This window comes from Hibiscus syriacus, unplaced genomic scaffold (genome assembly GCF_006381635.1).
Source record: "Hibiscus syriacus cultivar Baekdansim isolate YM2019G1 unplaced genomic scaffold, ASM638163v2 tig00110610_pilon, whole genome shotgun sequence".
NCBI classification, from domain to species: Eukaryota; Viridiplantae; Streptophyta; class Magnoliopsida; order Malvales; family Malvaceae; genus Hibiscus; species Hibiscus syriacus.
Genome location: NW_024062800.1, coordinates 345,917 through 362,487, shown reverse-complemented (window position 1 = coordinate 362,487; position 16,571 = coordinate 345,917). Strand labels below are relative to the sequence as shown.

The 16,571-nt window shown below is 32.4% G+C and overlaps 3 protein-coding genes across 3 annotated transcripts; 2 read left to right on the top strand and 1 right to left on the bottom strand.

The window, feature by feature from the left end:
* Positions 1-1,935: 1,935 nt before the first annotated feature.
* LOC120135587 (ubiquitin-conjugating enzyme E2-23 kDa-like) lies at positions 1,936-2,957 on the bottom strand. Its single transcript, XM_039151850.1, has 4 exons — positions 2,833-2,957; positions 2,411-2,545; positions 2,189-2,310; positions 1,936-2,069 (listed from the first exon to the last, which is right to left on the bottom strand). Exons 1-4 carry the CDS (start codon positions 2,955-2,957, stop codon positions 1,936-1,938), a joined length of 516 nt encoding a protein of 171 aa, XP_039007781.1.
* A 5,082-nt stretch (positions 2,958-8,039) lies between these two features.
* On the top strand, positions 8,040-8,600 carry LOC120135586 (diphthine methyltransferase homolog). The gene has a single exon (XM_039151849.1). It carries the CDS (start codon positions 8,040-8,042, stop codon positions 8,598-8,600), a length of 561 nt encoding a protein of 186 aa, XP_039007780.1.
* A 433-nt stretch (positions 8,601-9,033) lies between these two features.
* Positions 9,034-11,168, top strand: LOC120135451. Its single transcript, XM_039151716.1, has 5 exons — positions 9,034-9,155; positions 9,404-9,508; positions 9,963-10,218; positions 10,391-10,468; positions 10,755-11,168. Exons 1-5 carry the CDS (start codon positions 9,117-9,119, stop codon positions 10,886-10,888), a joined length of 612 nt encoding a protein of 203 aa, XP_039007647.1. The 5' UTR covers positions 9,034-9,116; the 3' UTR covers positions 10,889-11,168.
* Positions 11,169-16,571: the final 5,403 nt, after the last annotated feature.

Below are 16,571 nucleotides of genomic sequence, written 5' to 3'. Positions count from 1 at the left end.
GGATCAATCCCTTTGATCAAATGATCGATCCCATTGAAAAATGATTTATTCTTTGGACAACAGTGAGTTTGAGATTAATCATTTCCCAAAAAAAATGATCATTCTGTGTAACGGTCGAAATATTTGAAAAATGATCAATCTCTTTAGTAAAAGGATCGATCTCTTGTGCCTTAAAAGTTGCAGGTAATGACTATTTTAATCCCAACGGTTAGAAACGGCTAGTAACTCATTGCAACATATAAAAACACTTCAAGGACACTTGAAAAAGTAGAAAAACACCTATCTAAGCAATCAAACATAAGAAACGAGTTTTTCATTCTTATTTTTGTTTCTCTTGTAAATAGCGTGTGTTTTGTGAGCTTAACTTTGTAAACACATTCTTTTTGAGAAGTTTCTTGTTTACATTTCCTCTCTTGTAAATAGTGTGTGTTATCTATTTATCATTGAAAAAAAAGAACAAATTAATAGATTTGTTAAAAAATCCTAAGTGAGGATCTTAGATAGTGAATGTAGACTTGATTGATAAATCGAACCACTATAATCATTATGCAAATTTCACTATTCTTATACTCCTTACCTAAACTTTAAAAAGTCAATCTACTCCCTCTTGACACATTTTTGTTGATCGATCGAACTTCCTTAAACTCAACAATTGACATCAGAGCTTGACTCATTAGAATGACTAACAACCTTAAGATGATCCTTGTTAGAGAATCAGGAAGTTGACCTGATACTTTTGTAACCATTTAAATACAGATGAGTCAAACGTTTGCAATTCCCAATCTCACCTGATATCAACCCACTGATATCGTTCTTAACAAGGCTAAGCACGAAAAGGGAACTTACCTTGCATATTGAACCGATATCGACAACACCGGTCAGATTTAACTCATCGAGAACTACCTTGTTGATGGACTGCAACCGCAGATGATACGCCTTTCCATTTGTCTTTGCAGGGGTCTGATGTCATGTTCCAACCCCAACTTTGGTCTCTTTCTACATTTTCAGCTGCAAGTTGGTCCACGAATCTCACCAGGGATTGCTTCACTTCCTCGTTTTCGGAATTTGAGACATGGAAGAGCAGAAATATCGAGAGAGGCAGTACCCTGATGAGAACTCGGTTCATCTTCGACGAAAATAGAAAGCTTTAGCAGAAAAAAATGTGCAGGAAAAATGGTTTTACTAACTTCATGAAAAGGGTTTGCTTGGTCATGAATTGTTGTAGAACAAAAGAAAATAGAATGGTATACTTGTTCTGTCAACTTTGCTTGCCAAATGGCTGATTTTGCCTGGTTTGATATGTTAATGAAAAGACTGTTAATAATCTTCCAAATTGACATTTTCTAATTCGATTGCCGGTAAAGTGAAACAGACAAAGAATCTACGTAATGCCGTCTCACTCACATGCCAGTTCTTCAGGCCCTATAGAAAACATCTTACAAGTAAAACAGTAACAAAAACATCACAAGATTAAATAGAAGAAAATGTCAAGATATATACAGAGAGAGAGGAGGGGGAAAGGAAGATCTCGAAGTTTTTTTTTTCTTTTATGTTGGGACATGTATGTGACAGTATGCATTCGCATGTTCAGCCGTAAATATCCCTTGATTAAAATAGAAATTCTATAAATATATGCTTATTTCGGCTTAAAGTTAAAACAAATGTAATCAAATACTAGCATATACAAATACAAATACAAGACAATGTATTCCCTTAGTACAGGATCTATAGGGAAAGAAGATACAAGCTGGTATTAAATAAGAGTATTTGATTTTTAATGTATCAATAGTTAGTGCCATTTCTCCTATTGGGTCCTAGCATGTTGAAGTCACTAACTTTACTTGTCACTTCTATTTTTATCTATGCAACGAAGGTGTTCATCATTGCTTTTATCAAATGTTTAATTCATAGAAGCCATATATCTTAGGAGGTAACCTATGGATCTGCATGTCCAGTAAATTCGTCATCACTCGATCCGGTTTCTTCATCAGTTATGTCGTCGTCATCAGTCTCGTTGTCAGCTGTGGATTTCGTGGTGTCTTCTTTCTTTGCGTATCGCTCACAGTATTCTGCTTCCACACAAACAAAAAGACGGTAATTACATCGCTTAGCATAGAAAAGAACACTTAACAACCACCCTCCATTTCTTACACACTCGTTAAACCAATTAAATGCAATCACCTTTTACTTTTTGATCGTATTGCTTTCGATCCTTCATCATCAACGATGCCGCATCCCCATTTAGGGGGTCTGAAGGGTTTGGATAAAGCAAGAGTTGTGGAAGGAAAACCTCGAAAATGTTTAAAAGATCTGCAGCGGAAGGAAAAAGAAATTGTGACTTACGATAAAAGAAAACAAAAGTTACTAATTTGTGGGAGAAGAGAGGGTAACAATGCAAAAAAAAATGTACAGGGACAGCGTAAAGGTGTCAATCAAGAAAATGAACAAGTTCTCCGGCTTATTAGTAGCAATGGCAGTAACCCGATGCTTACCGAACATTGGACTCCATGATTGGTTAATAACATCCAAGCATACAGAACCGGACCTGTAAATTATTTGAATACACGGGAAAAAATATCAGATTCAGTCAACTTGGAACAAGAACCAGCAAGGCAAAAACCAGAAACACAAAAAGGTTACCAAGATTCTTGTCCATTAACAATTAATACAAGAGCATCTTAAGTGTTTTTTTAGCAAAACCATCTGAATTTTATATGGCTGACCATGTAAGCTCAAAGAAACCAGTTTTGAAGACATTTAAAGAATGAAAAGAAACTACAGCAAAGAGACTGCAGTTTGTAATAGTCGACTCCGAAATTATAAATTCCTCACAGTTCATCAACATTTGGATGGAATATCTTGTTCACAAATCCAATAGAAGGAGACTTGAATGGATAAGCATCCGGAAGCTCAACCCGGATTTTCCAAACCCCACCTTCATAGAGACCTGTAAGCATTGAAGTTGATACTATTGAAGGAAAAGTGGATTCGGATAAAAGTATAAAAGATGAAGAGAACTCCCTAAACAGAACAAAGTTTCAAAAATCAAATACCTTCCATAAAACAAAAGAAAAGGAGAGGTATCTGAGACAAATAAAGCTCTCTTAAGCATATAATAAATTTAATCAAATTTATAAGCATATATGGCACTATGGAGCAGTTCTCTGAAGGTCCTGCACCTGGTTTTCATTAGTGTTATATGGATGCAAACTTTGCGAATTTGATCACAAGTGTTTTGGTTGAATTTGAGATAGATATTGTATCCTCTCTTAATAATTATAGAACAGGAGACTACCTTAAGTAATTAAACATATGAGTACCATGCAAGATGGATCATATCAAACACACATAATCATAGAACAAAAATTGAAAAGATTAGTATAAGCATACTTCTTTGGGACCATGAAACTTGACGTTGAATTCGTTGAGCCCATCATTTATTGTTTCCACGTTGTAATCACTCATCATCCTAGATAAAATGAATACACAAGGAAGGAAAAGAAGAAAATAAAAACTTAACAGCAGCCAGACTAAAATCCAAATTTAGCAGCGATTTCTAAATTCAGTAAAGCTTTCACGCAGAGGAAATGGAAAGAGTTCATCCGAATAAAGTAAAACTACCAAGAATTGACATAATAACTTAGGCAAACAAAAAGAGATGTTTATCACCAGACTTGTTAAAGTGGGACGGAAACTCTATCAAATGCAATAAACTCGCCACTAAGTAAAGGTGAAATCTGAAAGCCATCAACATGTTTTGTTGTTCGTGGATTACTTAATTGTGGAAAAGAAACAAAAGCAGTAGCAGAGACAGTTGCATTTCACGAGTATTTAATGAATAACGGCCATTCAAACTAACAATCCCATTGAAATTATAATCCTATCCTGCCCCGGACAGTCCATTGATCAGAGTATAAATGTTCCCATTCAACAAATCCAATTCCAGTTACCATCTTCACTGCAGATAGGAGTGCCCAAAAAGACCATGGAAAATATTATTTCAGGAAATGCATTACAATTGCAAACTATTCTCATCATCCAAATCCGAAAGAGAGAGATTGGATCATGTGAGCATAAAACACTGCAAATATGAATATGTAAAATATGTAAGAGAAACTTACAACTTCATTACATCCATTTCTCTCCTCTTACTTGGGAAGACATTTTAAGCCAGTATTATGAATAACCAACTACCTGCAGAATATCAACAATAAAATTACTTCTTGCACTTTCTGCAAAACTAAAGTTTATTAAATGAACTTGACATTTTCACGCTTCCTCTTCATAAAAAACATTTTAGGAGAACTAATCTGATATGGGAGAAAAGACATATATTAACTTGTAGAGACCTAAATGCTTCATTCTAAGAACCCTCAAATTTTATGTCGTGCACCAAAAATGCACGTTGATTCAGATTTTATGGCCATACAATGTTTAGTTTTCCTTGTAAAAGATTCGTACATGTTAAAGTCATAAGTAACTGAGCCAGAGGACTGAAAGCGGTATGAACGTCTTATAGCATATTTGACAGAAAGAACATAAAACAGAAGAAAAATACTGCTAGCCTTTCATCTGATTTCAAATTCTCAAACAAGGATAATTGTTTTCTCACAATCACTTAACAATAAAATTTACTGCTGGTTCACCATTAAAATGTAAACATTTAATGGTTTTTAATATCAAAAGGATCTAAAGATATGAGTAAATATCTGTAATTAGAAAAACAACTTCAAAATATTTAGATCATAAGCTGATTGGATTGGTATATGATCCTGAACCAAAGAGGAGAGGTTGTGGAAATTTTGACGAGTTTGTTCATACACACACTGACCAGATGCAAAGATCCAAACTCAGCATCTTTGTATTCTTCTGACCCAAATCCATATGCAAAATATGTAAAGATAGAAGATTCAAGTCTACACTTCAATTCCCAGTAATCCATAGATATTCCTACTGCTGCAAATCTAGCATAAAATTCTTAGTTTGGAACACTGGAAAAACAAACAAAAAAAGGAAAAAACTTCAAATGCTGCTTATAAGTGTCACAAACCCTCTAACCATAAAACAAATTAAACCAATCTCATGAATCATCAATTTTCCTATTCTTCTAGCATTGGTTTTGATCCATAAATCAATATACAATCCTACAATGCAATATTCCAGTTTCGAAGTTGAAATCTAATGGTGCTGAAACCAAGAATTTTGTGATAATTGCCACAAACGGATATATTAAAAATTGCCTTAACTTCTCAAACATTTCTCTTTACAATACACATTTAAAGCATCAATCTTTAGATTTCACATTTACATCAGAATACTACACATACAAATCTCGCTTATCCTTCATAAAAACTACCCATCATCCTGAGAATGCAGCCCAATCGAAAAAGAGAAAAAGAACTAGAATCAGATACAAGGCATATTTGAAATGGAGAAATAAGGCATTAGAAACGCGCGCACGCACACACATATTATAAATAACCGAATTATCATCTTTTCATTCACATAAGCTTAAAATTTTCAACAGAATGTAATAATTTAATATCCATGGCCGAAAGACGAAAAGGTATCCCCAAAAAAACAACCGAGAAATTGTTCCCTGATTGATCAGTTAAAGCTAAAACGGAGAATAAAACCGACAATGAAACCAACGATGATATCTTGCGTTTCAGCAAAGGGTTAACTTACCTATAAACAGAGATTCAGGGAGAGGGTTTCGAGCGGTCGTCCTATAAACAGAGATTTCCAAAGATGAACCCAAAATGAAGATTAAGGAGAAAGAAAGAAAACAGAAATAAAGAAGAGGGAAGAAAATAAATAAAGAAGTTCTATTCCGTATCGAAATGTCGTCATATCTTCATGCGCACGTGCTGCATCCAAGTGTCTGTACGTGGCGATGTATGGTTTCATTCACCACAACAATTTTATGTAGCCATGTAATATTCATATTTATTTTAGCTGAAAAAACATTTCAATAATTTTAATAATTTCAATATTTATTTTTATATAGCCATGTAATGTTCATATTTATTTAGTTATTCGTCTATTTTTGTGATCGATCATTCAATTATTTTTCTAAAATTATATCTAACGTAGTAATATTATGCTTTTGTTTCATTATAATCACTTATTATTAAATACTTAACGGTTACGTTGACGTGTTACTATAGATTATTTATGTTATCATTGAAAAAAATAAAACAAATTACCATGTAAACAATTCTATTTAATTTTTTAACGAATAATGATCAAAACGGAATAAAACATAACATGATTTAAAAAATAGTTAGGTGAACAAAGGAAACTACAAAATAAACAGATAATTAAATACATAATTTATCAAACTAAAAATAAGACTTAATTGCATGTCCCTAAACTATAACCCTCATTTTATAGTAGTCCTTAAATTTTTGAATATTCTAATTTCATCCTCAAAATATGACTCTCATTCTAAATTAATCCTTATACTTTTGAATATTCTAATTTCATTCTTAAGCTATGACCCTCTTTCTAAATTGGTATACAAACTTTTAACTATTCCAGATTCATCCAGATTCATTCAAATATGTAATTAGTTTATCTAAAACATCATTAATTAAACATATGTAAAAATGTCACCTCTTTAGAGAGTAAAATGACTATTTGTACAAACGTTGAGGACCGATTATATTATGCCTTTTTAATAGTATATGATAATTTTAAGATAATATTTGTCCAAAATTTTTCTTAACTATTAAGAATGCACACACTTAAAATGCAGCTAGCTGCTCTTGTATCGACTGATTCTGATTTCCTGCATCAAGGAGACAATAGCTGGTGGAATATCAGTCAATAGAAAGAGGGCTGACGCAGGCCTTTCACAACTAAAGGTTAGAATATCCGGGTTTATGTTTCATTTTTCAAGTGGTGATGATGAATTGATGATACATATACATATGAACACTTAAGATGAAGCAAGTTCTGTATTTGAAACTAGTAAGGAGTTAGCTTTTATATATCATGGAGTCGTTGATCTAGTATTCTCAAACAACTTATTTTCAACCGAAAATTCACGTTTGAATCGTGATTATTAACTCAAACCAAGAAACTGAAAAAAATGGTGCTTTTCCGTTGAAAAAATTCGTTTGGAAAAACGAAGTCCTCGGGGCCTAGAAAGCTAAGAAACAGCAAGGGTAAGCACTATAAGTCGAGACTGAAAGCGTCGAGGAATGCGACGTCGAGAAGGTCGCGAAACCAACATTCAATCATCTTATGCATGGCCTACGTATTGGATGATGATATTATGTCAGATATTATTTAGTGAAATATTTTATAATTTATTAATTGTTTATTGGCATAACATGTAAAATAAATATGTCAATTTGAAATAGATGTGAATTAAATTTAAAATTGAGATTATTAAAAAATACTTGAAACAAATTTGAACACTAATTATAAATATATAAAATGTAGTTTTTGAGTATTTGTCTAAGGAAAACAACAAATTTAATAGCTGCGTTCCGATTAATAAATAAAAAATTATAATAATATTAATAAAAATGATAAAAAAATCGTATATCAAATTCATGTATTAAAACAATTTATGGTTAAACTTCGATGTGTTATAATTAATAAAAATAATCATAATAAATTTTAAATATCTGACTACATGTAATAATATAACATATAATTTTATTAAATACATGATTTTTTATCATCGGTATTAGTTAGGGGTGTTTATATCCAGGTACTCGCTTTTTCAAGTATTTGAGATTTTCGAATACCAAAACTAGGTCCATGTCTCAGTCAGTAATATGTGGTATCCGTAAGTCGAGTAACTCCTTTACATTTTGTTCACATGGGGTAGTGGAAAATTGTTTCAAATGGTGCTATGCGTCTAGTACTAAAACCTCTATGAAAATGCTAGGATTTTTCTGTGGCATTAGTGAACTGAACTTTACCCCAATCAATGATGCTTTAGGTATCTGACTTTCACCAGTTTTCTGAGTTAATAATGGCCGTGAAAACTACAGTATTACCCCTTTGATCAAATACATTCTATGATATATCATGTGGCCACGTCTATTTCGGTTGGACATTCTGATGGTTCTGTTTCGATAATTACTACTGCAGAGTCGGGAATAGAAAAGTTCCAAGAGTGGAAGGAACATGACTTTGAGCTTTGGACAACTTGCTTTGACATTCATCAACCACAATTAGTATATAAGGGATCGGATGACTGCAAATTCAGTTGTTGGGATATACGGGATAGTCCGTCCGAGAGGGTTTTCCAGAACCCCAAGGTCCATAAGATGGGAGTTTGTTTCATTGCCAAAAGCCCTACTGACCCGAATACCATACTTACGGGTAGCTTCGATGAGTACTTGAGGGTATGGGATCTAAGGTCTATCTCAAGACCAGTTAATGAAGCTTCAGTTTGTCTTGGTGGAGGAGTTTGGAGAATCAAGCACCATCCTTTTGTATCAGGCTTGGTCTTAGCGACTTGTATGCATAATGGACTTGCAATCGTCGAGATCAGAGACGAGAAACCAGAAGTTTTCGAAGTTTACGATCACCACCATAGATGTCAGAGGTGTGAGCGATCAATGTCAAAAGGTTGAGAGTTATTTTTGAAAAGATACTACCATGTATTTACTCCAGATTATTAAAAAAAATTATGTTAAATAAACACATGATCTATTCCAGTATACTAAATTTAAAAGTAAAAAATATCTTAAAAAACCTTAAAAATAAAAAATAGGAAAAAAGTTAAGAAAATATCAAAATTCATTTAGAAGCATCACAAAATTTATTTTAAAAAAGAATACATAAAAGCAGAAAAAGAAAGACAAATTCAAAATTATAAACAAAAAGACGAGTGTTTTGAAGTTAGGAACTAAATTGAAAAGAAATTTGGTACCGAAATGATAATCAGATGAACTTTGGAGGGCAAAATAACATTTAACCCTTTGGTAAATCCAATACCGACCCGTTCTGATAATATAATATTTAGGTAATTTGGGCAAATACCTTGTCATCTACTGGGGTGGCACCTCCGCTTTAAAGAAACTGAACTGTGTCAAAATCGTTTCCATCGTCAAACAGTTTCTCTATTTTGCGCCACCCAAATTTGATTAATGGAAGCCTCTGAAAAGCAAGAAGAAACCCACCCAAATGTAAAGTCTTTTTTTTTTTCAATTGCTATTATTTTCTCCGATGGTATATGATATTGTATTTCGAGCTACTCATCTTGCAATTATATGTTCTCTTGATTTCCACAAAGTTCTAAATTTTTCTGGTGCTTTGGTTATCTGTACTTATTGGCATGAATTGGTTTGATATTTGATCGATTCTTGTTTTTGGTGAAGTTAGCTAATCTTATGGCTCAGAATGATATATACTAACTTCTGTGTTTCTAAATCAGAGACCAGAAAGGTTAGCTGGTACTGTAAACTGGGGCACAGCCACTGTCATTGGAGTATTTGCAGGCATGTTATATGGAGGTAGTAAGGAAGCTGCTGCTTCAGTTGTAAGTTTTTGTTTGCTTAAAAAAAAAAGCTTTCAATTTGATGCATAAGGAGTTGCAAGAAAGTATGAATGTGATATAATTTGTATGTGTATGTGTGTGTACTTATGTATGATATAATTTGCATACAATGGAGATCTTTACTGTTCTGCAATTGTTTTTTTTTTCAGTTATGTGATTGGTCATATTTTGGTATAGAAAGATTTTCAATTTAATTCCTAGGAAGTTGTAGGAATGTTTGAATGTGGTATAATTTATAAGTTATGGGTGTGTTTACAATCCTGGCAGTTGTTTCCTTAAGTTGCAATCATGTGATTGTACTTTATTCCTTCAAAGCTGCTTATGTTTATGTTTTTGGATTTCTTTTGAGATCAACTATGTACATGCTAATAGTTAATTCATGTTTTTATTCTTATTCTACAATGTTTTTTACTGAAACTTGGGAATTCTTTGGTAGAGCAAAGATGCAGAAGTGATGTTGAAGCTTGGCAGCACTCCAGATAAACGAGAGCAGTACCGATTGATGCGAGATGCGATGGAAAAAAGGTTTATCCGAGTCACTCGTGGCTCAATTGTAGGCGGAATTCGACTTGGAATGTTCACTGCTGGATTCTATGGTTTACAAAACTTGTTGGCTGAGAAACGGGGTGTCCATGATGTATTCAATGTTGTGGGTGCAGGTTCTGCAACTGCCGCAACCTTTGGTCTCATTAGTAATAATTCATACCTTACTAAATGCAATCATTTTCCTATTAGTTCCAGTATAGTTGACCTCTATCATTAACTTCTTTCACAGTTGAAAGTGGAACCTTGGAAACATAACAAGGATAATATATGATCCTCAGCTGTATTTATCTTCTTTTTCTTTGTTGTCGATATCTGTAGTGCCTGGGTCTCTTCAATGGCGTGCAAGGAACGTGGTGCTAGGTTCAGTTCTTGGAGCAGCTTTATGTTTTCCTCTTGGTAATCTATTTGCACTTTATAATTTCGTACTGATATTTTCTTGAATTAGCAGTGAAATGATCGTCTTCAATGGGTCGTTATGTAACTGATGTTTAATCAGTTGTTCATTCAATCACGACCCAATGTTACCATAAAAACCTTTAAAGGTGTCAGTAAAGGAATCCAATTGCGTTTTGTGATGTTATATTGTTAGTGTTGGAAGTTTAGAAGATAGGAGAGCTGATTTATAGGGTCGAGACTGGGACTGGGACTGTGCATGTAACATAGAAGTTTCATTTTGTGACAGGTTGGATTCACTTGAAGCTTGTAGAGAAAGCGAATGAAGGGAACACGGCTGCTAAAGATTCGAGAGAAATGGGAGAAGCAAAGAGTGGTCTCGGGGCTGCCATTGATCGTCTTGAAGAGAACTTGAATAAATAGACCCACAACAATTTGCATAGATAGAGAAGACTACAGAAAGCAGTGGCATGGAACTAAAATCTAATGCTCTTGGCAATGTTAAGGGCCAAACCTAAAGTTCTGCATGGGATAAAGGGTTGAGGATATCGGAAGCATGGAACTGTTATTTGTGTATTTTGTTCGATTGCCAGGTCCTTTTCCAGCTTTTAATAGTTTTATTTTTGTTGTTGATGCTTTTTTGTTAATGGTATTATTCTCGTACCCTTAGGGGACGTTGATAATAATCTTTTCCGGAATTACATTTGGTTCAAGAGCATTCCATCCAAGGGGTAATGAAGCATTGCCTACATAATAAAAAAATGTAGCATGAATAAGAAAAAAATAAAAAATGTAGCATATTTTTTTATTAATGTAGCATTTCAAGTATTTTATTTTTGTTGTTGATGCTTTATTGTGCTACACTTTCTTTTAATACTTATTTTTCATATAATAACACATTTTTATATCATATTTTTTTATTAATTTTATCAAATAATTTGACATGGGATTTCGTCGTACAACTCATACATGTAGCATGAATAAAAAAAATGTAGTATTTAACACATACTTACACCATATTTATACCGGTGTAAGTGAATAAAATAAAAAAGTGTAGCACTTAAAATATACTTATATCGTTGTAAGTGAATAATATAAAAAGCGTAGAAGTAAAACATACTTACACTGGTGTAAGTATGTATATCTCTTAATATTTTAGTATCTAAAAATAAACACGTAATTATATTGGTGTAAATATGTTTCTATATTTTCAAAGAAATAAAAAATAAAAATAATAAAAATATATATTAAATTATTTGTGTAAATATTTTATAAATAAATTAAAAAATAGTAGACAATATTTTCTATGAACTTTCATGTAAAAATATTTTAACTTTAATATTGAGAATTTAAGTTGTTAAAAAAGAAAATAAACCTCAGACAATTTGATAAAACATACATTTTTCTTATCTTATAATCCTTCAACCAAACACGGTAATCTTATATTCTTGTCAAACAAACCAAACAAGATAATACAACATTTTCAGTAATGTGTTAAGTAATGTAACATTTCGGTAATCTCAATCCCAATAGTAATCTTACATTCCATGAACCAAACAACCCCTCAACGTTCGTGTGAAAGCCACTTTAATTTTTATTTTTATTTTTGACATTTTAATAATGCTTTAATTTTGATCAAAATAATTTATTTTTATTGAAAATAGTTAATAAATTAATAGTTAAAGCTTGTTGTTTACTAGGTATTTATTTTAAATATTGATATAATATACTGTTGATCATTAGCTAAATAACAGTTTTCAATCTAATGTATTATTTATTAACAATATCAGAATTTGACATTAATAATATCATAAATATATATTTCTCAAATTCTCTTGTAGCTTTATGAGAATAATTTTCATGATTTCTCGAACGATGTTATTGGTTTTCTTAGAATTTTTTTTTTGAAAAGTTTAAAGAGATGACCATCTAAAAATATTGGTCAACCTATTAGAGATTCTTTTAATGTTGTTACGTAGTTTATTTGTTTTATTTCTATGTTAAATTTTTCAAGTCAGACATGAATCAAGCGATTTCAGTGGTTAAAGAAATGATTGTTATCTTTAGAGGTCCGAGTTTAAGAATGAACTATTACGGGGTATTTGAGCGTAAATTGTCAAATAAAATTTTCAAATAGATATATAAGTCAAAGATAATGTGAGGATCGAATTAATAAATATCAAAATGTACATGTACTAAATTTAAACAAATTAGAGTAGAGGTATTATTTCCACAAGTTTCATGTAACCCCTAGACTCAGCCTAAACGTTACGACTAGATCTAACGGATTACATGAAAATCTTCAAAAACATTCTTCAATACTTTAAAATCATAGTATGACAAAAAAGATAGCAAAAACATAAAAGGTTGCAAGTAAAACAAAATACAAAATAACAACATGTATCGTATTAACAAATACATCGGTAGTAAAATAAAATACATCATAAAACCAATATTTCAAAATGTAGACATGTATCACTAAAATAAAGACAATTTGAAAGATGAAAACATTACAACAAAATATAATGCATGAAATGTGTCGATACTCCAAGTGCCAAGTCCAGGTTGCCTATCCAGAAGTATCTAATAATGAGAAAGTTGGGGGAGATAGCTAGGGAGTTTAGTGTGTCCCAGTAAGTGGAGTATAAAACATACATGTTGAGTTAATCAATCGACGAATATAGCCAAGAGGGGGGGTGAATTGGCAATTAAAAATTCGGTGGATGCTTTTGCAGAAAATTGAAAATATTTGCACATCGATTTAGAGTGGTTCGACTTTCTCAACCAAAGTCTACGTCCACTACCTTAGCTATTCACACTAAGGATTTTCCACAAATTCACTAATTTGTCTTTCTTTTGAGGACAAAGAGTAACCTTACAAATCCCTCAAGAATTATACCTCAAATTCTTGAGAACACTCTCTCCCAAAGAGAACAATACAAATTTTGCAAACTTACAAGAAAATCCTCACAAGGTAAGATGTTTGCACAATTCTAGAACAAAGAAAGAACACTCAAGAATAATTCAATTGAGCACAATAAGTGTTCTTGAAAGCAAGGATGAATATTGAATGAAATTTGGCTTGAAATTGCTCAAACTTGAGGTTTGATGCTTTCTCTTTGATTCTCTCTTGATTCTTGTTTCTTGTTGTTTCTTATTATGAACAATGGCTCCAAAGCTTGTTTAAATACTCCTTCAATTGATTTTGAACGTTGGGAATGATTAGTGGAGTCAATAGAGCCGTTTAAGTGTGAAAACAATTAATAAAATCAGTTGGGAGCGTGTGTGCATCGATGCATAGTCAAGGTGCATCGATGCATCAAGTGTAAAGTTCAAATATTTTGACTGTTGGAACACTTAATGCATCGGTACACTAAGGGTGCATCAATGCATAAAATGCATTCGATGCATGGTTTGTGCATTGATGCATAAAATGCATTCGATGTTTTCATAAAAACTTGAGCATCGATCGATGCATAAAATGCATTCGAAATGGTGTATGCATCGATGCATCAATGAGTGCATCGGTGCATCCCTTCACAAATTTTATTTTTGGCTAATTTTTTGTTCGAAATAATTTGTGAAAATTGTTTCAAAAATATTTAAGTATAAAACACAACTTTACACTTTAGTAAGGATTAAAATTGAACTTTGAAAGACTTGGAGTAATATTTTGATATTCGAATAATTATATCGAATATACTTAGAAAATCTTTTATAAAATCTTAAAATTCATTTATCTTAATTTGTTATATCGAAACATCAAAATGTTTTCAACAATCTTAAAATTATATTTGAGTAATTTAAGATTTTTTTTAAGAAAATCATTTTTGAAATCAAATTTGAAAATCACTCCCCCTTACTATGATACATCTTCTCCCCTTTTTGTTAAATCAAAAAGACTCTAAAAGGTTCTTAAACAAGAAAAGAAAATTTTAGCCAATTGATTTTATTAAATATAGCTTAAGCTGCTAAGATTACAAGCAAGAGAAAGATTAGCCATTAGTTTCATAAAACAATATTCATACATAAAATGTGTAATGGAGAATTGGTCATATATGTCTAAATGATGTAAAAATTAAGATAAAAATTCAAACACACCAAATATGTATTAAGTTCAAATATCCAAGCATCCAAAACATAAATCAAAACATATAATCATCCAAAATCAAACAATCCATAAACATTCAAAATGTTAAAACAATAAGTTCTAAATCCACGAAAGCAAAAACAAGGCAAGGTCTAGTCGTCCATAGGAGGATCAGGAGGAGGATAATGTGCTTGTACTTCATATGTGAGAGCATCCATACGTTCACGCATCTCCCGTTGAAACTCAGTCAGTTGAGATTCCATGGAAGCAAACCTCATATCAAATGACTCCATAAATGATCAAAAATATGGAGGCATTTGTTCCTCTTGCTGTGCTAGTTCCGGCGCGGGCTCATCGTCTGGTACGTGATCGTCAATATCTTGCATAAGATGTTGAAACTCTGGATCATCGTCCGCAGTTGGTGCCAGTGAAGGTGGTGCATGCGAAGAACTAGGTACAGGAGGAGCTCGTGAAGAACTAGCTCCCGGAGTTTGCTTAGTGGGTCTATACTCCCATTGACCCGTTACCTTATTTTGTTTCCATCCGGCTTTCTTTAAGGAAGTTAGGTTGATTTGGTTTTGGAGAGGCATGAAAATGTCAACCAAGACCTTAAGCTTTAGTCGGATAAACAATTTAGAAAGAAGACACTCGTAAACTAAAGTTTCAACATTTTTGGAAGGAATGACGTTTACGGTATCAATAAGCTCACTAAAGATAATTTGTGGAAAATTAATCTTCTTATTATGTTGGATACAATGTATCCACCATAAATCTATGACTCTAAGTTTGAAGTACCTACCTCCAGATGGTCTAAACCACCAAGAGATCATCAAATGAAGGAAATGATCGTGATGAGTTTGTAAGGTACTAACATTATCATTAGACTTATAGGGAGTAGCCAGAATATCTTTTTCATTATCTATCCCATCATCATCTAAACCGAAAACATCATTATTTGTTTTTGAATTGATAACAATGACTTCTCCTAAGAGATAGGATCGTATGCCCAAGGTTGCGGTTTGACTAGCATTTTGAACACAGATCACATTTGAATAAAAAAAATGCGAACTAATTGTTGATAGACAATGGGTTGAATTTAACACAATTTATCAAATTTTCAGGAACAAAGAACTGGGAGATATGTAAAGTTAATATCTTCCATTGCTTGAATAGAAGGGATACATTCCTCTCGAATTTTGTAGGATTAAAAATGACTGACAAACCTATCATATAATTCAACTCTACGACGAACGGGTTGGTTGAAGAAAGAGTTGAGAATGGTTAACTCGGGTTCATTTTGGTTTGGATTTTGTGGAGGAGGAGGAATAGGAGGGCGGTTAGATCGACTTGAAGAGGACCTAGGTCGTTTTGGATTAGACATGATTTAAGGAGTGGAATGGGATAGGTAACCTGCAAATTTAAAAACATGTATGCAATATAATCAATCCCAAAACTCAATTGAGTCTGCAATAATTCAAGGTTCTCTAAACCGAATCCTGATGGGCAAGTTTTTTTTTTGAAAAATTTTGAAAACAACGTTTGAAAAATCAATGTGTAGTTTTCAAATCAACATAATGAAAACAAAAACATCAAATTTAAAATTAAATTAAGATTTTCGATTTTTTTTATTTCGAAATTCTTGAAAATTCTTGAAAAATTTAGTGTTTTTGATAAATTTGATTATAGAATCTAGTTTCTAAACACTAAACAATCAATGCCCGATGTAATGTTCATCCTAGAACTAATCAAAACTAATTCTAAGTTCATAAATCAATAAAACAGAGGTTTTGAAATATTACCTTAAAAATTTTGGATTGAGAGGAATGTGATCACTACAAGAAAATATATCTTTAATGACATATGAACGATGACACACGCTAATTTATGACTTGCAAAACATGTGTGTCATTAAAAAAATGTCATGGTTTTTAAAATCTGAACGATTTATGACTTACAATAATGTGTGTCATATTTAATAGTCATAATCCAAAAAAATTACAAAAATACGGAGTATAG

Excerpts from the sequence above, each read along its gene's own strand:
- LOC120135587 (XM_039151850.1), bottom strand. The coding sequence starts at position 2,957 with ATGCTTACAGGTCTCTATGAAGGTGGGGTTTGGAAAATCCGGGTTGAG. Across the intron at positions 2,546-2,832 it reads CATCCAAATGTTGATGAACT|GTCCGGTTCTGTATGCTTGG; the intron begins GTGAGGAATTTA and ends AATAATTTACAG. Across the intron at positions 2,070-2,188 it reads GAAAGCAATACGATCAAAAA|AATACTGTGAGCGATACGCA; the intron begins GTAAAAGGTGAT and ends GTGTGGAAGCAG.
- LOC120135586 (XM_039151849.1), top strand. The coding sequence starts at position 8,040 with ATGATATATCATGTGGCCACGTCTATTTCGGTTGGACATTCTGATGGT.
- LOC120135451 (XM_039151716.1), top strand. The coding sequence starts at position 9,117 with ATGGAAGCCTCTGAAAAGCAAGAAGAAACCCACCCAAAT. Across the intron at positions 9,156-9,403 it reads AAGAAGAAACCCACCCAAAT|AGACCAGAAAGGTTAGCTGG; the intron begins GTAAAGTCTTTT and ends TTTCTAAATCAG. Across the intron at positions 10,219-10,390 it reads CGCAACCTTTGGTCTCATTA|TGCCTGGGTCTCTTCAATGG; the intron begins GTAATAATTCAT and ends CGATATCTGTAG.